The sequence below is a fragment of the Trichosurus vulpecula genome, chromosome 6 (genome assembly GCF_011100635.1).
Source record: "Trichosurus vulpecula isolate mTriVul1 chromosome 6, mTriVul1.pri, whole genome shotgun sequence".
In the NCBI taxonomy this organism is placed as follows: Eukaryota; Metazoa; Chordata; class Mammalia; order Diprotodontia; family Phalangeridae; genus Trichosurus; species Trichosurus vulpecula.
In genome coordinates, this window is record NC_050578.1 from 233,032,364 (window position 1) to 233,057,111 (window position 24,748).

General features: G+C 36.0%; 1 protein-coding gene across 1 annotated transcript in view; it reads left to right on the forward strand.

Moving 5' to 3' along the window:
• The window catches only part of PRMT3 (protein arginine methyltransferase 3), a 160,746-nt gene that overhangs the window by 72,271 nt on the left and 63,727 nt on the right, over positions 1-24,748 (forward strand). Inside the window, exon 11 of the mRNA XM_036763634.1 lies at positions 19,528-19,606. Within this exon, the coding sequence (XP_036619529.1) occupies positions 19,528-19,606 (79 nt within the window). The remainder of the gene's footprint in view (positions 1-19,527; positions 19,607-24,748) is intronic.

Below are 24,748 nucleotides of genomic sequence, written 5' to 3' on the forward strand. Positions count from 1 at the left end.
AGTTTTCAGCATTGATTTTCACAAGAGTTTGAATTACAAATTTTCTCCCCATTTCTCCCCTCCCCCCCACTCCAAGATGACGTATATTCTGGTTGCCCTGTTCCCCAGTCAGCCCTCCCTTTTGTCACCCCACTCCTCTCCCATCCCCTTTTCCCTTCCTTTCTTGTAGGGCAAGATAAATTTCTATGCCCCATTGCCTGTGTATCTTATTTTCTAGTTGCATGCAAACTTTTTTTTTGTTTGTTTTTGAACATCTGTTTTTAAAACTTTGAGTTCCAAATTCTCTCCCCTCTTCCCGTCCCACCCACCCTCCCTAAGAAGTCAAGCAATTCAACATAGGCCACATGTGTATCATTATGTATAGCCCTTCCACAATACTCATGTTGTGAAAGACTAACTATATTTTGCTCCTTCCCAACGTAACCCCCTTTATTGAATTTTCTCCCTTGACCCTGTCCCCTTTCCAAAGTGTTTGTTTTTGATTACCTCCACCCCCATCTGCCCTCCACTCCATCATCCCCCCCCCCTTTTTTTTATCTTCTTCCTCCTTCTTTCCTGTGGGGTAAGATACCCAATTGAGTATGTATGGTATTCCCTCCTCAGGCCAAATTTGATGAGAGCAAGATTCACTCATTTCCCCCTCACCTGCCCTCTCCCCTCCTCCCACAGAACTGCTTCCTCTTGCCACCTTTATGCAAGATAATCCACCCCATTCTATCTCTCCCTATTTCCCTCTCTCAATATATTCCTCTCTCATCCCTTAATTTGATTTTATTTCTTTTAGATATCTTCCCTTCATCTTCAACTCACCCTGTGTCTGCGCTCTCTCTCTCTCTCTCTCTGTATATATATATATATATATATATATATATATATATATATATATATATATACACACACACATAAACATATATATATGCATATTCCTTTAAGCTACTATGATACTGAGGTCTCATGAATCATACGCATCATCTTTCTATGTAGGAATGTAAAAAAAAACAGTTCAACTTTAGTAAGTCCCTTATGATTTCTCTTTCTTGTTTACCTTTTCATGCTTCTCTTGATTCTTGTGTTTGAAAGTCAGATTTTCTATTCAGCTCTGTTCTTTTCACTGAGAAAGCTTGAAAATCCTCTATTTTATTGAAAGTCCATATTTTACCTTGGAGCATGATACTCAGTTTTGCTAGGTAGGTGATTCTAGGTTTTAATCCAAGCTCCATCGACCTCCGGAATATCGTATTCCAAGCCCTTCGATCTCTTAATGTAGAAGCTGCCAGATCTTGTGTTATTCTGATTGTGTTTCCACAATACTCAAATTGTTTCTTTCTGACTGCTTGCAGTATTTTCTCCTTGATCTGGGAGCTCTGGAATTTGGCGACAATATTCCTAGGAGATTTCTTTTTGGGATCTATTTGAGGAGGCAATCAGTGTATTCTTTCAATTTCTATTTTGCCCTGTGGCTCTAGAATATCAGGGCAGTTTTCCTTGATAATTTCTTGAAAGATGATATCTAGGCTCTTGTTTTGATCATGGCTTTCAGGTAGTCCAATAATTTTTAAATTATCTCTCCTGGATCTATTTTCCAGGTCAGTGGTTTTTCCAATGAGATATTTCACATTGTCTTCCATTTTTTCATTCCTTTGGTTCTGTTTTATAATATCTTGATTTCTCCTAAAGTCACTAGCTTCCACTTGCTCCAATCTAATTTTTAAGGTAGTGTTTTCTTGAGTGGTCTTTTGGACCTCCTTTTCCATTTGGCTAATTCTGCCTTTCAAGGCATTCTTCTCCTCATTGGCTTTTTGGAGTTCTTTTGCCATTTGAGTTAGTCTATTTTTTAAGGTGTTGTTTTCTTCAGTATATTTTTCAGTATTTTTTTGGGTCTCCTTTAGCAAGTCATTGACTTGTTTTTCATGGTTTGTTCGCGTCCTTCTCATTTCTCTTCCCAATATTTCCTCTACTTCTCTAACTTGCTTTTCCAAATCCTTTTTGAGCTCTTCCATGGCCTGGGACCAGTTCATGTTTTTCTTGGAGGTTTTTGGTGTAGGCTCTTGCACTTTGTTGACTTCTTTAGGCTGTATGTTTTGGTCTTCTTTGTCACTGAAGAAAGAATCCAAAGTCTGAGACTGAATCTGGGTGTGTTTTCGCTGCCTGGCCATATTCCCAACCAACTAACTTGACTCTTGAGTTTTTCAGCATGGTATGACTGCTTGTAGACTAAAGAGTTCTACGTTCCACGTTTGGGGGGGATGCGCCAGCTCTGCCACAGAACCCCCAACCCGGACTGGGCTTAGATCTTCAGCAGGCTGTGCACTCCTGCTCTGATCCGCCACTTAATTCCTCCCACCAGGTGGGCCTGAGGCCGGATGCAACAGCAGCTGTAGCTGCCCCACCTCCGCTGCCCTAGGGGCGGTGGCCAAAGGGAGAACTCCTTCCACTCCTGCAGCTTTTCCCACTAACCTTCTCTGCTGTCTTTGGTGTTTGTGAGTTGAGAAGTCTGGTAACTGCGGCAGCTCACTGATTCAGGGTGCTAGGGCCCGCTCCGCCTGGCTCCTGGTCTGATTGGTCCGAGCCGCTCACGCTGGGCTCTGCTCTGCTCCTAGCTCCCAGCTTCCAGGTCCGTGTGGGATAGACCTCACCCAGAGACCATCCAGGCTGTCCTGGGCTGTAGCCCTGCTTCCCTCTGCTGTTTTGTGGGTTCTGCAGTTCTAGAATTGGTTCAGAGCCATTTTTTATAGGTTTTTGGAGGGACTCGGCGGGGAGCTCACTGCTTTCCAGCAGCCATCTTGGCTCCTCCCCCGGAAGTCCCTTTTGCTTTCTTTCTAATCTTGGCTGCTTTGGTTTTATTTGTACAAAACTTTTTAATTTAATATAATAAAAATTATCCATTTTACATTTCACAGTGCTCTCTATCTCTTGCTTATTCATAAATTCTTATCTAATCCATAAGTCTAATTGGTAAGATGTTCCATGTTCTTCTAATTTTCATATGATTTCTCCCTTTATATCTAGGTCATATGGTAAATGATAGAAGATGTTGGTCTATGCCCAGTTTTCGCCAGACCGCCTCATAGTTTTCCTAATAGTTTTTACCAAATAGTGAATTCTTATCCTAAAAGCTTAAATCTTTACATTAGTCAAATACAAGGTTACTATAGTCATTTACTACTGTGTTTTGTATGTCCACTCTGTTCCACTGATCGATCTTTCTAGTTCTTAGCCAATACCAGATAGTTTTGATAATTATTGCCATGTATTATAGTTCAATATCTGGTACTGCTAAGCTTCTTTCTTTTGCATTTTTTCTCATTAATTCCTTTGACATTTTTGATCTGTTCTTCCAAATGAATTTTGTTATTTTTCCTGGGTCAGTAAAATATTTTTTTGGTAATTTAATTGCAATGGCATTGAACAAGTATTTTAATTTATGTAGGATTGTTATTTTTATTATATTGTCTATTTCCACCCATGAACAATGAATATTTCTCCAATTATTTAAATCTGACATTTGTAAAATGTGTTTTATAATTATGTTCATGTATTTCCTATGTATTTTATACTGTCTACAGTTATTTTAAATTAAGTAGCTCTTAACTATCTCTTCTTGCAGTATTTTGCTGGTGGCATGTAGAAATGCTGATGATTTAAATGGGTTTATATTCTGTGGCTCTGCTAGAAAGAATTAATTGTTTCAACTAACTTTTTTAGCTGAATTTCCAAAATTTTCCAAGTATTTCATCATATCACTTGTGAAAAGAGATAGTTTTATTACCTCATTTACCCATTCTGATTTCCTCCAGTTTCTTTTTCTTTTATTGCTAGCATTGCTAATATAGTATTGAATAATATTGATGGTAATGGGCATCCTTATTTCACTCTTTATCTTACTTCACTCTTTATCTTACTTGGAATGCTTCTAGCTTATCCTCATTACAAATAATCCTTACTGATGGTTTTAGGTATGTGCTTCTCATCATTTTAAGGAAAAATCCATTTACATTTATGCTTTCAAATGTTTTTAATAAGAATGAATGTTGTATTTTAATTAAAAGCTTTTTCTGCATCTATTGATAAGATTATATGATTTTTTAAAACTTTTTTATCAATATAATCAATTATGTTAATAGGTTTCCTTATGTTAAACCATCCCTACATTCCTGCTATAATTCCCCCAATCCCTGTTAATATTTGCTTGTTTTCTTCCCCATTAGATTGTGAACTCCTCAAGATAGAGACTGTCTTTTGCTTTTCTTTTTATTTCTGCTGCTTAGTACAGGGCCTGGCACATAGCACATGATTCATAAATTGCTTGTTGACTGACTGTCTTATAACCAAACAATAAAGAATTCCAAAGAACAAAAGTAAAAAATGTCATTGAGGAATTGTGTGATAAGAAGAGAAGATGGGCTGTTTGCATGGCAAAAATGAGGGCTTGTAGGTGTATGTCTGATTCCTAACATGTTGTGTTGGCCCTCTGTGGTAAACTTTTGGGTGTAAGTGGGTGAGAGTCCTTCATGGTGGGAAGGGATAGATGGGTTGCATTTGAATCATTGAAGGGAACTTTTGAATAGATAAGCTCATGTACCATTTTCATTATCTGAATCTGAGCAAAGCATCAAGAATAGAAGGACAAAGATTGAAGGTACCAGAGCAGAAGCTGGTTATTTGTAAGTGGAAGGAGTAGGATGAGTTCAAATTTCATATATATGTTATATATATATATGTATATATATTTAGTTTGGTTTGATACTGGAACATTTAGATAGAAATTCCTACAGACAATTAGAAATTATATAGTGGCTCAAGTGTTTCAAGGTTTGTAAAGTGCTTTAGTTCTAGCTTCTCATTTATTTTTCAGTCCTTTCCCGGTAGGTGTTATTATTATCTTCATTTTACAAATGAGGAAGCTAAGGAGTTGTAACTCAAAGAGAAGTTTGGGCTAGAAATAAAGATTTGAGTCATCCAGATGAATAAATTCATAAGGTGCTCACTATGTCCCAGGCACTGAGCTAAGCTCTGGGAATACAATTATTAGCAAAGAAGACAGATCCTGTCCTCAAGGATCTTACAGTCTAGTAAGGGAAAACAATACAGATAGAGGAGTAGTGACCAGAGAGGAGTTTTTTGACAGAAAAGTCAGACTATATGGTGATTAGTGTCATGGGGCAGTTGATTGTCATGTCCTTCCCAGGAATGTTAGTGTTCTTAGAGATTAAGTTGGGAAAGGGTAGAGAAAGTGATTTAGTGGTAGACCTGACACTGGGCAAGATAAAATGAAATTTACCAGTCAGAGCCTCCACAGTCTCAGTTGGTACCTTCATTTTAATCAGAGCCTGTTATATGGAGATAGATGACTTAGAAGTACCACAGTGGATCTGAGACAAAGTAGGATAAGGTGATAATCACCAATTAAGCCCAGGGTCACAGAGTAGGATCTTCAGTTTTAGATTGAGGTGGAGACTGGAGGACCGGCAGCGTGGTATAAAAATGATAGCTGAAATTTTAAAAATTGATGAGAGATAAAATGGACAATTTCAGAGGGAACTGGAAAGACCACTAGAAGTTGATGTAGAACAAAGTGAGCAAAACTAGAAGAACAATTTATACAGGGACAATCTTATAGAGCAAAATAGCTTTGAAGGACTTTAGAACTCTGATCAATGCAATGATAAACCACAAGAACAAAGAATGAAGATGAAACATGCCACTTAGCACCTGACAAGAAGGTGGTGAATTTAAAACAATGACAGTGAACAGTGACACATATATTTTTGGATATAACTAATGTGGGAATTTGTTTTGCCAGACTATGCAGCTACATAATGAGAGCTTTATTTTTTTTTATTTAATATTCCCAGTGTGGGTGGGGGTGAGGGGAGTAGTAAAAGAGAGAGATTAATTCTTTTTGATGCTTGCTAATTAAAATAAAAAAGTGGATGAGCTTTCTCTAAGGGAGTAATTAGAGCCAAAAGTGAAATGGGCTGCCTTTGGATGTAATGGGTTTCAGTTTATGTTGTTGGAGATCTTCAGGCAAATGTTGAAGTGGTAATCTTTTTCAGGTAAGAGCTGTATCAGATGGCCACAGAGGTCCTTTCCAACTCTGTACTTTGTGATTTCTGACTCACATTGTAATGTGAATGAGTATAATATAATAATAATAATGATAATGAATAATAATGAATAATGAGTGTACTGTGTGTGTGTATGCATATATATATATATATGTTAAATCTGTCCCAGTTACATGTAAAAAATTTTTGACAATCATTTTTTAAAAATTTTGAGCTCCAAATTCTCTCTCTCCCAACCATCTCCACTCCTTGAGAAGCAAGCAATTTGATACCTGTTATATATGTGAAGACATGCAAAACATTTCCATATTAGCCATGTTGCAAAAGAAAACACCAACAAAATAAAACAATAAACATAAAGAAAAAATTTTTTTAGGTATGCTTCAGACCTCATTTAGAATTCATCAGTTTTCCCTCTAGAGATACATAGCATTTTTCATCATGGGTCCTTTGGAATTGTCTTAGATCATTGTATTGCTTAAAGTAGGTAAATCTTTCATTCTTGATCATCCTTACAATGTTGATGTTACTGTGTAGAATGTTCTCCTGGTTCTGTTCACTTCATATTGCATCAGTTCCTATAAGCCTCCCCAAGTTTTTCTGAACATCCCATAATGAACTCTTAATTTATGTCTGTTTTGCAAGTCCCACCTATATTTTTTAAATTCATCCTATTTTTTCATAAGTGATTCATTATGGGAGAGAGTGTTTTTTTTCAGATTGTAGAAGTGTACTGCAGCAAAGGATCTCTTTGCTCATCTGTGAGATTCAGATCCTCAGCCTGGGTGGATTATATCACAAGCTACAGAGAGAAGCTTGCAATTATGACTCCCTAGTGACTATTATTGATAATTTGCAAATGGCAGAGAATGGGAGATGTGCGACAGTCCTAGAGATGGGCAGGTGCCATTCTGGTTTTCAAAAAAAGTGGTCTCTGTAAACTAAAGACCAACTATCTATCTCTTTACTCCATTCCTTGACAACATTCTAGATTGAATTTTCAAAATGTATATTTGTGGGTACTTGGAAAATGATTACTAGACTAAGGCCTATATTTACTAAAAACAAGAAGTCATACCAAACTTAGTCATCTTCTGTGTTAGGGTTTATTGGACTGATAGATTAGAGGAATACTGTAGACATAACATGAAAATTTTAACTAGGCACTTGACAAAGACTCAGTATATTTTTGTGGACACGGTATAGTATATGTTACATAGTATGCAAAAATTAACCATTAGTTGGCTCTCAGAGGAAAACAGAATGGTGAGGTGACTAAAACTAAAATATAACTTGTTCTTTGAGAAATAGTTGAGTGAACTGGGAATGTTTAAGTTAGAAAATAGAAGACTTAGGAAGAGAAGTGATGGCTGTCTTTAAAGGTTTGAAGTCTTTTAATGAAGAAGAAAGATTTTTATTCTGAGTAGCTCTGTAAGGGAAAACTAGGTCTAGTGAGTGAAAGGCACAAGGTATTCAACGTAGGAAAAAAAATTCTAACAATTAGAACTTTGGAAAATAGATTAGTCAACTGTGTACAGTAGTGAGCTCCCTTTCACTAATAATATTTAAACTGTCCTCAAAAACCAGTTTGGGGGATGTAGAAGTTTGAGAATTTACTCAGTATGTTCAATGTTCCTAGGCTTCTGCCTGCCACAAACACTCTTCTTTTCAAAACTAGTGTTCTGCTTGTAATTCCCTGTGGCTATAAATTATGAAATCCACAATTTCAGAAGAAATAGACCTTTAAGTTACTGAAAAGGCACTGAAAAATGCATGATTGGCATAAGTAGTTTCTAGTTTATGTATGAAAGTGATAACTCACAAAAGAGATACCATTAAAAACATATGCTAATTCAGTCATATAAAGAAAGTAAGGGATAGCAAATGAGAAGCCTAGATGTTGGACTGGTATCTATAAACTATTAAAAAGTTCAGAGAAAGAAGACTTTCTCTCCTACCCAATCTCATTGGGTAGCTCCTTTATGGAGAATTAGTAGGAATGTTTGGAAAAGAGTCCTTAAAGGATATAAAAGATAAAAAAAAATGCTTCGTTGAACTCTCTGATCATAAGTATCAGGCAAACCATAAATCAGGGATATATGCTGCTGCCAGCGGCTGTGGTGCCAAAATGGCCAGAGATGGGCGAATGCTGCAGAGAATGAAAAGAAAAACATGGGCCAGGTAGGAGAGTGAAGAACAGCTCTGTTTATTTAACTGAGGAACAAGGCTTATATACCTTTTAGGCAAGCAGAATCAACAAATCCATGTGAGAGGCATTTGCATAATGCATGACTTCCTGCTTTTGTTCCCATTTTGCCATAAACAATATTGTGTTAATAGACCACGGGTGGTATTTGTCACATATGTGCTGCGGGGGTTTTGGATAGAGCACATGTATACCAAGGAGGCTTGAAGAGCCTTCATCCTGAGCAGCATGTGCATGCCAAGGCGGGGTGGAGAGCCCACGTGCCAAGTTATCAGCCCAGGAGCAAGAACAGGCCTCTGGCCTGTATCTTGTCCCAGAATGGACTTTCTTAGAGCTGGCCCTCTACAATACGCTTGTTAAAGGTGTTTGTCACTGTGATGAAAGAGGTCTAGTGTAGAGTCCACGTTGAAGAGGAATTCTCAGGGAAGGGCAAGGTCTTTCAGTCACTCCCATTTGCACGTGACATTGTACTAGTTGCACCAAGCACCATAACATTGGAGAGCCTTCTGAAGAGCTGCATGTGTACTCTAGCCTTTGACTTGACCATCTACAAGGGAAAGAACAGTGTATGGAGAATACCTTGAACCCAGACTATAATATGCAATTGGATGAACGATTTATAGAAGTCAACCATCAGTATTGCTGTCTGGGACAGAAAGTACAAATGGACAAGTTGAGACTAGAGTTAAATAGCAATGTGAGTTGGGTTGTCTTCAGGAAATTGCAGTGTACCTTTAATGACCCTAAATTTCCATGGAAAGAAAGTCCCATCTTGTAGAATGTGGTATTCTACCAATGTTGTTATATGGCTGCATAATATGGAAATCAAGATCCTCGAAAAAATTCAAAATGAATGTGGCATAGAGGGCAGCGGAGAGGCACATGGTGAGTGTGAGCACAGTACAACTTACGATAGACAAGGAGTGTCTAGACTATCATCAGGTATGACAGAAAAAGAAAATGGACTGGTTATGTGACATAGCAAAAAATGACCAGAGGAAAAGGAAACTCCCACATATTGATAGGCCCTCAGGGGTGAATTTATTGTCAGACATGGACAGAAAGTTGCCCCGGATTGGCAGACAGAGAGATAGGTTGCAATCTGCAGTATTGGAGGAAACGTCCAAGCTGCTAAGATCAGAGATACGTATTAATATTAAGTATCTATAAGAATCACACAGAATAAGAATGCATAAATGGTTGTTGTATCAGTAAGGCAACATTCATGACCTTGAGGATGAATGTCTGTATAGTTCAGAATTGCAAAATATGAAAACCTCTGTAGGTAGAAGGCAGAGGAAGCATAACATTTATTTAGACACCAGAAGATCAAACCCCAAGACCAATAACTCCAATTCAATGTAGCAGTAATTATATTCCAAAACCAGTAAGCCCACCTCAATGTAGCAACAAGGAAATTACAACACTGTATTATAGCAAAGAACCAAGTCGTTCTGTAACCTTTCCCCCTGCTGGGACTTCCCTGTAAACACTCATGAATCCTAACTATCTACTTGCTTGTGTTCTCTCCCCCCTCAGTTCTCTAGTCTCTGCAGCTCCCTAGTTTCCACTCTCCCCTCCACACTCTTTCTGCAGCTCTGTCTTCTCAGAATTCTTACTTCTCCTCCTTGGGCTGGATTCTGAATTCTCAGTTCTCAATGGCCCAAGGGCTTCACATCCAGTCAGCAAAAGGGTGTGGGAAAGATCCTTCACCAGTGATTGGCATCACAAAGGTGTAGGCCTGACTCTGATCAGGTCTCTCTTAACTGGCCCAACTGGAGGCCTATTGAATGGGTGGCAAAGATCTTTGATCATTATCACCACAGTTGTTATCAGTAGCAGTAGAGGGAAATGTGCACTTTGGTAAGATCATAGATCCATAGATTTTTTATATCTGTGATGATCATTATTTTTTAAATGTGTGATGTTTTATCATGATTTATCTCTATAAGATCTATAAATTGAGCTTCGAGTATGATTAATTTTATTTATAATTGGTAAATGCGTAGTTTTCCTGAACTAGGTCTTTGCCCAGAAGATCTTAGAGTTTACAATCCAAGCAACACTGGAACTGTGTATGTGGCTCATTATCTCTAGGAAGAACATCTTTTAGAATTTTAAAAAATTTAAACTCCCTGGTCTCTACCCCCATCATATTTTCCCTTGCCTTTGCATTAGAAAATATAGCTATTATTCATAATTAACTTATTTTCTTGCCCATTTTTTTTATCAAATAGCACCATGAAAGATATTTCAGAGGAAATTCATTGAATGGTTAAACATTGTCAGTTATCTTAGGTCTAATTCTTGAATTTCTTAATTATTTGGCTTGAAGAATATCTGAGTGAATATACAGAGAAAGTACAAGATAAAATATAACCCAGTAAATTAGAGAAGGGAATAGAAACTAAATTTTGAATAAAAATGTGAAATATTCATATAGGCAGATAAGATTACTGACACACAATTCCTACTTTGTAACTTTAAGGTATGTAATTTTTATGTTCATCACCTGTGGGTTTGACAAATGATGTGAATTGGCTGGGGCCACAGACCTGCTTTGTGTCAGAAGCAGGACTTAAAACTCATGTATCCTTGACTCTAAGGCTGCTTCTCAATACACTGCATGGTTATACCTCTCACAAATTAGTATTGTGTTTGTAGGCTTTTTTTTCAATTAATTATTGTAAATACCATTTGTTTCCTGATCATACACTATTGATTTAAGTACTAGTTAGACTTTGAAATATTAATCTTATGTATGAACCATTTTTGGGTCGTCAGTGTTTATCTGTTGGAAAAAAATCTCAGTAAATCACTTATTTGAGTATAAAAAGAAATAAATAGAATAAATCATGATGTAAAAAGAAGCAACTTATTCCACAGGCATGAAAGTTTTCTATATCATTCATATGTCTCAGAGAAAGATAGGGCAGGGTGGACATCCATCCTTCCTTTGCCACTTTGCTTTCCTTTGCTTTCCTTTTCTCTCACTTCAACCAGTAATAAGTCTACTGGACATGTATAATCTATTCCCAGATTTAGTGCAATATGTTCCCTTCCCAGTAATTAATTCTGAAGATGTAAATCCAAGATTTTTCTAAAAATGTAAAGGTTGCTTATTTAGAAGGAAGAATACCCCTAGAGCATTATGGGGGGAAATGTCAGGTATAATTCTCTTTCCAGATGGTACCCCTACAGGTGAAGCAGCAGCCTGTGAAATTACATTCTAAATTACACTACAGATGAGCATGGCACACAGAGCAAAGCTTTCTGATATCAGTAATAAATGACTTGATTCAGAACCAAGGACATTTCCCAGTAACTTAAAGGATGTTATATCATGGTGAGGAGAATATAGTACTGTGATAAAATCAAGTGTAGCTAAGTGGAAAGTTGAGAGAAAGGACAATGCCCTTTAGCACAGCCTGTAAGAGGCCTTTGGCCTGTTCATATTTTCTTATTAGGTGTATTAATTTATCTTCCAATAAAATCATTTAGACTGTTCTGTATATATTGTAGTATGTGTATTAATTTTTAAATCTAGCTTTACACAGCAGAAATTCTTTATACAGTTAAACCAAAAGCAAGTTGCCAGCTAAGCCACGTCTTTCTCAATCTTTTATGAAAAAAATTTACGTTTCATATCATTCGAAATCCAAACCTTACCATAATCTTTAGGAAAATGTTAATTTATAGACATTTGTAGTATTCAGTTTTCAGTAGGATCTAATTTCAGTTTTATGCCATTTCTATAAGGAAATTACATTCTTTTATGCTCATAAAGTATACACAAAGATAAATATTGATGTTAATGAAAATAGAAATTACATAATAACCCAAATGTAGGTAGAAAATAAGAATATGCTTTTAAAATTGATAGTCCATCAGCTATGGAGCAATAGGATAGAAAACGTCCCCAGTATTTTTCTTGGTGGAAAACTGTTTAAATCAGAAGCGTATTGGGCAAAATACTTTGAGCAAGTCGTTACTTTGATAAAATTATTTTGTTTGGTCCTTTAAGATGCTTTCTTATTCATGAAAGGATGTACAGTGGTTTTAAGTTTCGGGGGAATGTGATTAAAAGGGTTTTTTGTTGTGTTTTGTTTTTGTTCCTGACCTGGGAAAATAAGAGAAATTCCTAATGTATAGAGGGCTGGCTTTGGAGTCTGGAAGATTTGCTGAGCCTCTGACACATATTAGCTGCATTATTGTATTCAACTTACTTAATTTCTCAGTGCCCTCAGGCAATTTTCTAAGACTTTGAGTGAGTCTTAAGTTTCTGGCCTGGATCATTGTAGGGAGTTATCACACAGTGATTTCCATATGCAGATAAAAATCACAAATCTAGATCATATTTGTAAAGAAAAAAAAAGGAAAACACCTATTAAACCAATATGTTTTGAAAATTGTTCATAAAGGATTTATATTAATAGCAAATATCCAATAAATGATTTTAATTTTAAACATTAATTATTGGCTAATTAATGACTTTGCTTTAAATGTTTGCATATGTTGATATGGGAAGCTACTTTTACATATTTGTCCCAAAGATATGTGTGATTTTGCACTTATGTAATATTCAATATATGTAGTTGAACTAATTTGGAAGAGTAAAGCTATAAGACCTTTTTCTAATTTAGTGTAAAGTTTGCAATGAAGTTAATTATAATTATAAGCCTTTGAAATTATTCTTATTTATAACTTGTCTTCCAGTTACAGCATTAGTGCATTTTATCCTTTTTATATTGTTTTTAGCAAAAAGAAGCTAGGAAAAAATGTTTTTTCTAGCCTTTTCAGGTGCTTTACTAGCTTATAATACTAAGAGGAATAGAGTTCCTAACATAGCATAAATTAGTGCCCACTCTAAGCAGATGGGTAAATGGTTATTTATTTGTAAGCCATTTTGTATATAAACCTGTGCATTACTTGAATGACAAGCAACTAACGATGATTGCATACACAAATGACATTAATGAGAATCAAAGGAATTTTGTAAAGTTATTAAAATGTTCTATTCAGAGAAGCAAAAGGCACTAACAAAGGTGAGGAGAGTAAGGGGGAAAAGATAGCCAAACTTTTTTAGTATTTACAAATATACAAAAAGATTCTTATTAGAATCCATTTCTTTTAAAGTTATGTGATTATTATATTAATTTTTAAATGAGCATTGTTTTCTGATGAAATTATGACATAATTGTTGATACCAAGTTTCATTGAAATAGCTGTATTTCTTGTCAGTTTTAATTGTTTTTAGTCTTTTATGAAGCTTGTGTAGTCTTAGTGTAAGATTAAATATTTGTTTCCATGCTCTTAAAAAATAACTTTGTTGTCCTAGTTTCAAGCACACAAACACAAAAAAGGCCGAAGCAAATTATGTTTTCTTTGAAATGCATCCATTATAATTTCTCTACAGGGACCTGGCACACAGAGTAGGTACTATTTTTCTGATTGTGCAAAGAATGGGCTAAGATGTACCTTACTCTAGAATAGTTTAATTTGGATAAGCTTCTTCTCAATTTAATGAGATCCAGTTAACAGCTACGTTCATGTAACTACAAAATTTCTAAGACTTTGGTGTGCTTTTGGAATGTATTTGAGTCATATGGTAGTAATGCGTTGTTTCTTTACATGTGCTATCATTTATTTATTATCCTTTGTAGTCTAGAACTTATCAGTCTAAAATATGGCTTACCTTACCTAGAGGTGGTGTAATCCTGGAAACATTCTTAGTTGTCTAGAGAAAACACTGTGTTAAATTGGGATGATGCACAGTGAGGTATTTCATGGTGTGATGACATAAGCCTAATTGTCTTACTCTTCATGGAACTTATAATTTAGTAGGGATGTAACAGCAAACCAAATTACTTACTTTATTGGAAGACCTGAATTCAAATACAGTTTCAGTGACCCTGGGCAAGTCACTTAATCTCTGTTTGCCTCACTTTCCTCATCTGTAAAATGGGGGATAGTAACAGCTACCTCTCAGAGTTTTTGTGAGGATCAAATGTGATAATAATTGTAAAGGGCTTAGCATAGTTATTATTGTTTAGTCATTTTCAGTCATGTCTGACTCTTCATGACCTCTTTTTAAGGGGGTTTTCTTGGTAAAGATGGTTTGCTGTTTCCTTCTCTAGCTTATTTTACATTTAAGCTCATTTAGAGCTAGTGTTTGAGGTCAGATTTGAATTCAGGTCTTCCTGACTCCAGGCCCAGTACTGTATCCACTGTGCCACCTAGCTGACCCATAGTAAGTACTATATGTTAGCTATTTTATTATTATTATTAGCTATTTTGCAAATTATAACTCATCTAAACCTAATAAATCTTTGAATTGTTGTGACCAAAGAAATCTATCTCCCAGTAGCCACCCTTATGATAATGAGTTTCTTTAAACTTAACTGATCCTTTCATGGCAGACATACAGTCTATCATTGGGCCTTTATTCAAAGCATTTCCAGCTTGCTAGAGTTTGCAATACAGTAGTATAGATAGTCTTAAAGAACCTAATGTCTTCTCCAGTAAGACATTGGCATAGAACCAAATATAGGTACACAAATAACTAGAATAGAAGATAATATAGAAGTAGTGAAGAAAAATGCAAGCAGGATTCTAGGAAAGGTCTTGGTAAATCTGAGAATTCTTTGTCAGGAGAAGTGGCATTTCAGTTAGGGCTTTGACAGAAAGGGAGGAGTTAAAGGATAGAAAAGGAGGCAGGGTAGCCCATCCTAAGCATAGCCAACAGATTGAGCAAAGGAACAGAGACCAAAAGAACAAGAGTAAGGCGTGGTTGAAGTATAAACTATGAAAGGGAGTAGTTTGATGTAACTTTGGAAGGGGTGCTAGATTGTGGAGGTCCTTGAATGAGCTGGAGTAATAGGAGCCTTGAAGGATTTTTGAGCAGAGAATTACTAGCTATTAATAAAGAACATGAATTTGACAGTGGTATGACGGATAGGGAGAAAGGCAAGAGAAGACCTGCAAGGGGTTATCATAAAGTTCAGGAAAGTGTAAACAAAGGCCTGTACTAGGGTGGTTATTGTGAGAGTAGATGAGAGGGAGAGGGGATAGATGATAGAGAGATTACAGGAAAAAAATGTGTAGCACTTGGGGGCTGGTTATCTACAACAGGGAATAGTCAAGGATAACACCAAGGTTCAAAAAAATGAGGGACTGGGTGACTAGTGGTGTTACTGAAAGAAATGGTAAAAATCAGAAGAATAAGGAGGTTTTAGTATAAAGATCATATACTGGGTGGAGCTAAGATGGCAGAACAGAAGAGAGAAATGCAGCTCCCATCCACCACTCCTCCACATAGGTCTATAAAATGCACCAGACTGAATCCTAATGGAGAAGTCCATAACAAGTCACAGTGAATCTTTTATCCGGATCAGGTTGGCATAGGGAGACAGATAAAAAGAAGTCTGCGGACAATAAGCACAGCACTATCTGGCGCTCAGATAGAAGCTATATACCAGCCCAGAAGAAGGCTCCAGACCTGCCCTGGAGCCCATAGCACAGCACTGCAATGGGGACAGGTGCCAGCTGGCAGCATTGTCACCCACTACCCAATCCCAGATTACAGATCCAGGGCAGAGTGAGAAGGGGACCTGCACAAACAGCACAGGGAAGCCTTGGATGGTCTAAAGAAAGGAGGAAGTTCAGAAGCTAGCAGAAGCAGGAGCAGTGGTGTGGCCCAGACCTGAAGTTCATTGCAGGGTCTCATTTCCTGCATATAGCTTAGCCTGCAAATGAATAATCAGGGCAAGAAATTCAAGCCTGCAGTTCTGCTACTGTGAACCAACAGAGCTTTCCAGCAGACTAATAGGTGCTGAGTCCAACAGCAGTGCATTCTTCCTTGGACTCAGACCCAGGTCAGGAACTTGCAGAGCTCAGATTGAGAGCGGGGAGTAGTAATTAGACTGCCCTGGATCAGACTATTCTGGGAACATCGAAAGCTTGCAAGTCCCCAGCCAATGCCTAAAATACTAGATTAACACAACACTCAGTTCTCTAAGAAAGCAGCAATAGGACCAGCTCAGACTTTCCCTCCAGAAATGCCTCAGGGACCAGCCCTAACAACAAGGCTGAAACCAGAAGGAAGGCTAGAAGAATTAACGAATAAAGAAACTACACCATAATGAGTTATTGTGATGGCAGGGATAGAAATACATAAGAAAATGACTCCAGAACATCTAAAAGCCGTACCTTAGAGAAAAATATTGCTTGGGTACAAACTCATCTAAAATTCCTGGAAAAGATGAAGCAAGAGTTCTAAAGTGTTTTTATAAATGAAATGAGAGTGCTTGAGGAAAAAATTGGAAAAGAAATGAGAGCTATGGAAGAAAATTTGAAAGCAAATTAGCAGCTTGGCACAAGAAGTACAAAACCTTGCCCGAGCTACAAACTTCCTGGAAATTCAAATGGGTCAAATAGAAGGCATTTACTTCATGAGACATAAAGAGCTGTTAAAATCAAAAGGCTGAAAAAAAATGGAAAAACATAAAGCATCTCAAAGTAAAACCAACTGACGTGGAAAGCAGATCAAAGGGAAAACATTTAAAAATTATTGGACTATCTGAACACCACGACCCAAAAAAAGACGTTGTGTCTCAAGAAATAAATGCCCAGATTTCTTAGAACCAGAGAGCAAAGTGGAAATAGAAGGAATCTATTGATCACCTCCTGAAAGAAATCCCAAAATGAAAATTCCCAGGAACATTGCAACCAAAAGCCAGAGCTTCCAGGTGTATGTATGTGTGTGTATATATATATATATATATATATATATATATATATATATATATATATATATATATATGTGTGTGTACACGTTATATATAGCAGGTAGCCAGATATATATATATATATATATGTACACGTTATATATAGCAGGTAGCCAGAAAGAAGGAATTCAAGAATGGATGAGCAGTAGTCAGGATCACACATGATTTAGCAGATGCTGTTCTACAAGGTAAGGGATCTGGGCTTACAGCCAAGTATAACTTATCCAGCAAAACCGAGTATAGTGCTGTAAGGGAAAAATGGACCTTTAATGAAATGGAGGACTTCTAAGCATTGCTGATTAGAAGGCCAGAGCTGTGGAGAAGCTTTGAAGTTCAAACTCAGGAGTGAAGAGAAACGTAAAAAGTTAAATGTGAGTGAGCAATGATAAAGGACCAAACAAAGTAAACTTCTTATGTTCTGCTTTCTTTGGCCTGTCATAGCTTGAGTTAAAGTAGATACCTGGGTTCAGGATTTCTAGAAAATTGGTACCTAGGAGATAATACAATCGTAAGCTTTTTTGTTATGTGATACAGCAAAGCACATACACACACTAACTCAGTAAAATAATTTTTTAGTAATTTAGTTGGGATGCCTAAATAGATTAGTTAGATAAACTTGTCATTTTTTACTATATTGGCTTTACTTACTGATGAACAGTCAATATTACTCCACTTATTTAAATGTGACCGTATTTATCTGAAAAGTATTTAATGTTTATTTTCATGTAGTTCCTGTGTCTGTATTGACAGGCATATTCTCAGATATTTTATACTGTCTAGTTATTTTAAATGGTCTAAAACCATTAGTCTGTTCAATATTGAAATATATTGGTAACACGTAGTAGGGTTTCCCTCTTTTTCTCTTTTACCTAAATTTATTTTTAGCTTTAACTTTGAGATCATGGTTATTATCCCTGCTTTTTTTTACAATACAAGTTCTACTCTAGCCCTTTATTTTATCTTTGTGCATATCGCTCATTTTCACTATGTTTTCTGAAAGCAACATATTGTTGAATTCAGATTTTTAATCTGCTGTCCATTTCCATTTTATGGGTTAATTCATCCCATTCACATTTTAAGCTCTAGTTACTTGTCGCATATTTCCCTCCTTCCTATTTTTCCTCACTATTCGTCTCTCCCTATTTACCCTATCCCTCCTCACTCCTCTAATTTATTTCTACCTTGCCCACCTATTCTTTAATCTACCCACTTCTCTAATAGTCTGTCCCTTATCCTGTCCCCCCACTCTTCACCTCAATCTACCTATCTTTCTAAGAGTACACACCCTTCTAAAAATCCATCCCTTATTCTATCCCCTAGCCCTTTTATTTCTTTGTAAATTTAGAAGGCTTTTATACCCTTCTAATTGTATATGTTTTTCCCTCTTTAATGCATTTCCAATGAGATAAAATATATATATGTGTGTATATATATACATATGTATATATGCATATGTGTGTGTGTATATATGTATACCTACATATATACACACACACACATACACATATATAGATCACATAGTGGATGTTAGATAAATTGAGTTTAAGGTGTTAATGATACTAAGAAGGCCTTTTTGGAGGTAACTGGGAATGAAGAATATCGTGTGAGGTCAAGGTTAAAAATAGGGATGTGGGAGTTAACTGTATTGGAGTGATTATTAGGGTTGAATGACATTCACAAGCAAGGTAATATACAGAAGAGCCCTAAGGACAGACTTTGGACAACACATGTTTTAAGAAGTAGAGAAGATGGTGAAGAAGGAAACAAGAAAGGAATAGGTTGAAAGTTAGGGGGGAGAACCAGAAGACTGGGTAGCTCCTGGTGTCCTAGGAGAGAGTATCCAGAAGGTCCAGAGTGTTAAATCCTTCAGAGAATTAAGGAAGAATTAGGCCATGTGTAATTAAAAGGTCATGATGATAGAAAGTACATATGAAGGAGGAAGTGATATTTGAGCAAGTTTCTCAGTGTTGGAATCAAGGGGACAGATGGATACCTTTCTAAGGAATACTTCAAACTGAGACAAGAGGACCATAGGAGAGAATGGGTGGTGGTAATGAAAAGTTTTGAGGAAAGTGTTGTACTCTCAGTCTTTTTAGTGAGATAAAAATGCTAATTCATTTGCTAGAATTGGGGAGAGAGGAAAAGGTGTTTTAGATGGATTGTAGAGTAGCAGAGAACTAGTTGAGGTTATGATGCCATCTTAGTGAAATTTAATTAAGAACCTTTTGATTATAAAATGGACAAAAGAAGTATTCTGGAAAGTGGGATGAGAAAACTTGTCCATTATTGTACCCTGACCTTGATGACTGCCATGCTGACAGATTTAAGCTATATAGAATACTGGATATAATGAGATATTACTGAATACTTAGTTGCATATTATAATACAGAATATTATAATCCAAACTAGCTTGATCACAGAGTGCTTGCATGTTTCTAAAATCCATTTTTTTCTTTTGCCTTACAGGGCTATTTTCTCCTCTTTGAGTCTATGTTGGATTCTGTCATTTATGCAAAGGACAAATACCTGGCAAAGGGAGGATCAGGTTTGTATAGAATTCTCATTTAAATAATTTGTTTCTTGTCAGAATAACCCTTGGACTTCAAAAAACTAAGCATGACTGAGAAAATTGACACCAGATATGAAAGATGCTTCCATTAGCAAAATCTTTAAGTCATTTACTTATTGGATTAGTAGTAGAGCATTCAGTAAGGTAGTTAGGTCTCCAAGTCATTGGTATTCTCAAAATCACTTTGTGTAAAATATTTTCAAATAGACTTTGGAAGCTTTTACATATTCCTCACTTAATATCAAGACCAAATCAAACAGAAGCTATTTTATTTATTAAAATGTATGTCATTTAGTTCCTTTCCAATATCGTATTTTATAGTAAGGTGAATATTACTCACTTTAATGGCAAATTTTTCATGACCACTGAAAATATAAACTTAGCTTCACAATGACTTGTGGTTTACCTGGGAATATTTAAAGTATTTCATTTTTATTCTCTTTAATCATTTAAAAAGCATAATTTAAATGATTAAATTTTTAAAATAATCTTTCTATTTTTGAGAAGGCCTTCTTTCATGCCCCTAGAAAGTTTTCTTCGGGATAATGCTTTAGAATATAAAATAAACTTACTATAAATCTTTTGTTAAACTAAAGATGGATATACATAAATATGCTAATTAAGTTGAAAAATTCTTCTACTTTTCTCCCTTCCTATCTCATCCACCTATCTAAGGCACTGATAACAGCAAGGACATTGATATTTGTATTTCAAAGTGAAATAGTACATTAAAAATATTAAATGGATGTGATTGAAAGGGACTCACTCTAACATTTACCATAAAATGTATGTACCTTTTAACAGCTGATGCCTTATGAAGTTATGTTGGTATTACTGTTACACCTTGAATCTATGCTTTTAAAAGTCCAGGGAGGTAGAGAAATATGCCTGAACAGTGCTTTATTAGATGATAATAACATTTTAAAGAATTGGATGGGGGAGGACTAGATATGGGACAATACTTAATCTCTTTGTTCCATTTAATCCAGTATGATAAAAGCATATGATTGCCCTTTGGCAAAATCGTCCAGCTATATTCTTTTATAGGAATAGCATGAATTTTTTTTACTATTATAATGCAGTATAGTGGTCATGATCCATGCATATAGAGAAGAAATGCAGGAAACCATATCAAGACCTCTGCATGTTATTCATCGATCTTAAAAATTCAGTGACTGGCAGCTACTTAATAAGTTTGTATTGAATTCTCAAGAAGTTCATTAGAATCCTTAGGCTATGTATGATATGGCTGGCCAGTTTAAGTTGATGAAGCAGTAGCCAAACTATTTCCCATTAGCAGAGGAATGAAGCATTACTATCTAATGGGTCTATTTCTATTCATTTTATTTTTTCTCCTTTTTTCAAAAACTGTGAACTTAAATAAAATGTGTTTTTGTATTCATACTAGGACAAAAAGAAAGGATTATATATGACATTGCAAATCCCTATATCTTAGAGCTTATAATGGATAGTTTATGCTAATAAATTCAATATGTAACTTGTAACTTTCAAGGCTCTCCTACTTGTCTGTGATTCTTTTTGACCACCTTTCTGCTTTCTCCTATGCATTTCAAAATGTCCTTCAATGGGATTTTTTTTTTTTGCAATCCTATCCCACATCTCCCTACTTCCTCCATTTAAAAAACAGATTGCAACATTGGCTGTGACTGAAAATGTTTGTCTTATTCAGCATCTTGATTCTATTAATTCTCTGTCAGAAGGGGGATACACTTGCTTCAACCACAGTTCTCCACAACTGCGGTTGGTCGTGGCATTGAACAGAGGTGAAAAGTCTTTCAAAATTATTTGTTTTTTCAACCCTTGTTTGTTTTATTCTTTAAATTCATTTTTATTTTAATTAACAATTTGTCTTTTCTTCCCCTCCCCCCCATTAAAAAAGGAAAAAAATACCTTTCTAACAATTGTGTGTAGTAAAATCTGTGTCCAAAAATATATCACCTCTCTGTTGAGAGATGGATAACATACTTTATTATTAGTCTTGTGGAATCATTATTGATCAAATTTTGTTTTTCTTTACAAGGTTGTTGTTTAGATTGTTCCCTTGGTTCTGTTCATTTTACTTGGTGTCAGTTTATACCTGTCTTCCCAGATTCCTCTGAAAATGCCCCTTTTCTTATTTCCTGTGGTATAATATTCTATCACATTCATATACCATAATTTGTCCAGGTATTGATCAGTAGCCCCTTCAGTTCTTTGCTACCACAGAAAGAGCTACTATAAATATTGTATATATAGGTCCTTTTCTTCTTTATTTAATTGCTTTGGGGTACATACCTAGTAGTGGTATCATTTGATCAAAAAGTATACATAATTTAATGCTTTTTGGAGCATTGCTTTCCTGAACAGCTGGACCAATTCATAGCTCCACAAATAGTGCATTAAGGGTCCCTATTATCCTGCAGCCTACCTGTAATTTCCCGTTTTTTGCCAGTCTGATTCTGTAGAACCTTAGAGGTATGTTAATTTACATTTCTCTAATTGTTAATCATTTGGAGCATTTTTTATATGATTGTTGATAACCAAGATATTTTTCTTTGAATAATGCCTGTTTGTGTCCTTTGACCATTTATCTATTGGGGAATGGCTTTTGCTCCTATATATTTGAAGGAGTTTACATACACATACATATGCATATATACCTTAGCTAAGTTGCATTTGTCAAAACTTGCAAAGATTTTTTTTCCCTAGTTAATTGATTTCCTTCTAATTTTAACTGTTGTTTTTATTTGTATAAAAACTTTTAAATTTTATGTAATTTTAATTGTTCACTTTGTCTTCATTGATCACCTGTAATGACAATTTAGATTTGAAGATCTTTCCCACCCATTAATAGGCCATGTGACCTGCTTATGTGGAAGGAAGCCTAAGTCACATGTGGTGGGAGGAGCTTGCTGACAGGAAGAGGAAAGTGTGTCACAGGAAATGGAGAGAGAGAGCTGTTAGAGCTGAGGGAAAGAACAGACGTGTGGTGACTGTAAGTGAGTTTTTGGGAAGGGCCCAGCAGGGGAGTGGATGGCTTTGAGATGGAGTAGTTCTCTGCTGCGGTACTGTGTATTGAATTCTTTGCTGTTGTGATGGATTGGGCTCATTGGTTTCTGGATCTAGTCCTCTGGTGTCTAAATAAATGGTTTACTTCTTCTACCTTCTATGTGGACAGTCTCATATATTTTGTGATATGGAACCACATAGGCATATTGACAGTTAGCATCTATATTGTGAGTATTGTCCTTCAGAGTAATCACTTTGGGAGGCAGTATACTTATTCCGGTGATGCTGCCATTACTCAAAACATGTTTGGATAACTCCTTAAGGAATTGCCTTCAGATCCAGTTTGGTTAAATTTGTTTCATAGTCACCCTTTGGATTTGGTCAAAAAACTGTTACTTCTCTTGGTTCCAAGTGACTTTTAGCTGTTTCCAAAAATCATTTCTGCCTTTAAAGGGCAAACTGTTGTTGCTCCTGAGGAGATTCAAAAGACTATTTTCTATGAAACGAAGGCAATTCTAAAAAGAATCCTCCAAAAGTTGTTAGCCTTGGCAATATCATTAGAATAAATGCAGCCTTCTGAAGTAAATCATTTCAAGAGGGACAATAACATTCATTTGGATATATAAATTCTTGTATTTATAATGAAGGGTTTTTTTTTGTCGTTTTTAAGAAAATATCTTATTTGTCGTAAACATCCAGAATCTGCCTTGTCATCCTCCTACCCCAACCCTCCCCCTCAGTTAAGAAAATAAGAAAAACAAAACCCAATATAAATATAGTATAGTCAATCAAAACAAATTTTGGCATTGGTTATGTCCAAAAAAATTTGTCTCATTCTTCATTCTGAGTCCTTCTTTATCAGGAGGTGAGTAGCATGTTTCATTATCAGTCCTCTGGAATAATAGTTATTACACTGATAAGAGATCAGCGCAATAGTATTCCATCACACTTCTATACCATAACTTGTGTGTTTTACTTAGGATTGATTCCTCCCTTAATATGCCCTCCCCTCCCTGTAATTCCCCCTTCCTTCTTCATCCATTTCTCTCCTATTTCCTGTTTCAAAGTGATATAGAAAAATAAGTTGTTTTATGTTATTATTCATGACTATTGTGGGAAATCATTTAACTTTATTTTTAAAGGAGATGGTGAAAAGAGTTACTAACTATGGCATTCTTCTGAGAGGTGCTATTTCTGAGGCTTCTAACTGTATCAGTCCATAAATCAGCCAGCAGGAGATGGTTAGGCAACATAAGACATAATTCTCAGTAGCTCAAGTAGGTCACCTATTTGGAGAATATGTTCGTTTTAAGTTTTGTCAACATCCACTTTGTAACTCTCAAAGGTTTAATGAATATTTATTAAAGTAAATGGTTTTCTTTCTTAACGAGCAAAGTTTTTTTTTGTTTATTTTTAAATCACAATTATAGATCATCCATTTCATTAAAGATTTTGGAAATTGATTTTAAAAATTTGTCTAAATCTGTCTAAAGAAATTATTAGCTTTTAAAAGATAATTCCTTCAAAAAAGGATTTAGGCATCCTTAAAGATGATTTTTCATCCATTTTGCCATTTTCCTTCTTTTCAGTCACCAAATATGTATTAGGCACTCACTCTTTGCCAGGCACTGAGCTGGGCACTGGCGATATGAATACAGCGAATGAAACAAGCTGTACGTGGAAGGAGCTTACATTCTGATGGGGGATGCAGCAAGTACATATGTGACTATGTGCAGAATAAACAGAAAGAGAATAAGTGCAAATAAATGCTCTCAAATACTCCCATGATCTCAGTCATTCTGGAGTTACCTCCAGTAGTGCCCATTGCAGCCTATCTCTGTCTGCCCATCTTCTCGTCCATGTTGTTCCCATGGTTCTCCCTAGGGATTACCTGGTTTTCTGGAGGCCTTCTTTTTCTCATAACACTGTTAGGGTACCAGGGATTTCTAGGATTAGGATAATCTGGATTTCTACCAGTCATTGCTCATTCTCTTCCTGTCTTACGATTTTTTAATTATGTCTTTTATTCCTCTTCTTTAGTGTCCCTTATTGGTTATATGTTGCAGGCTGCACCTTCCAACCAGGTATCTCTCCATTCCTTTCTGTGTC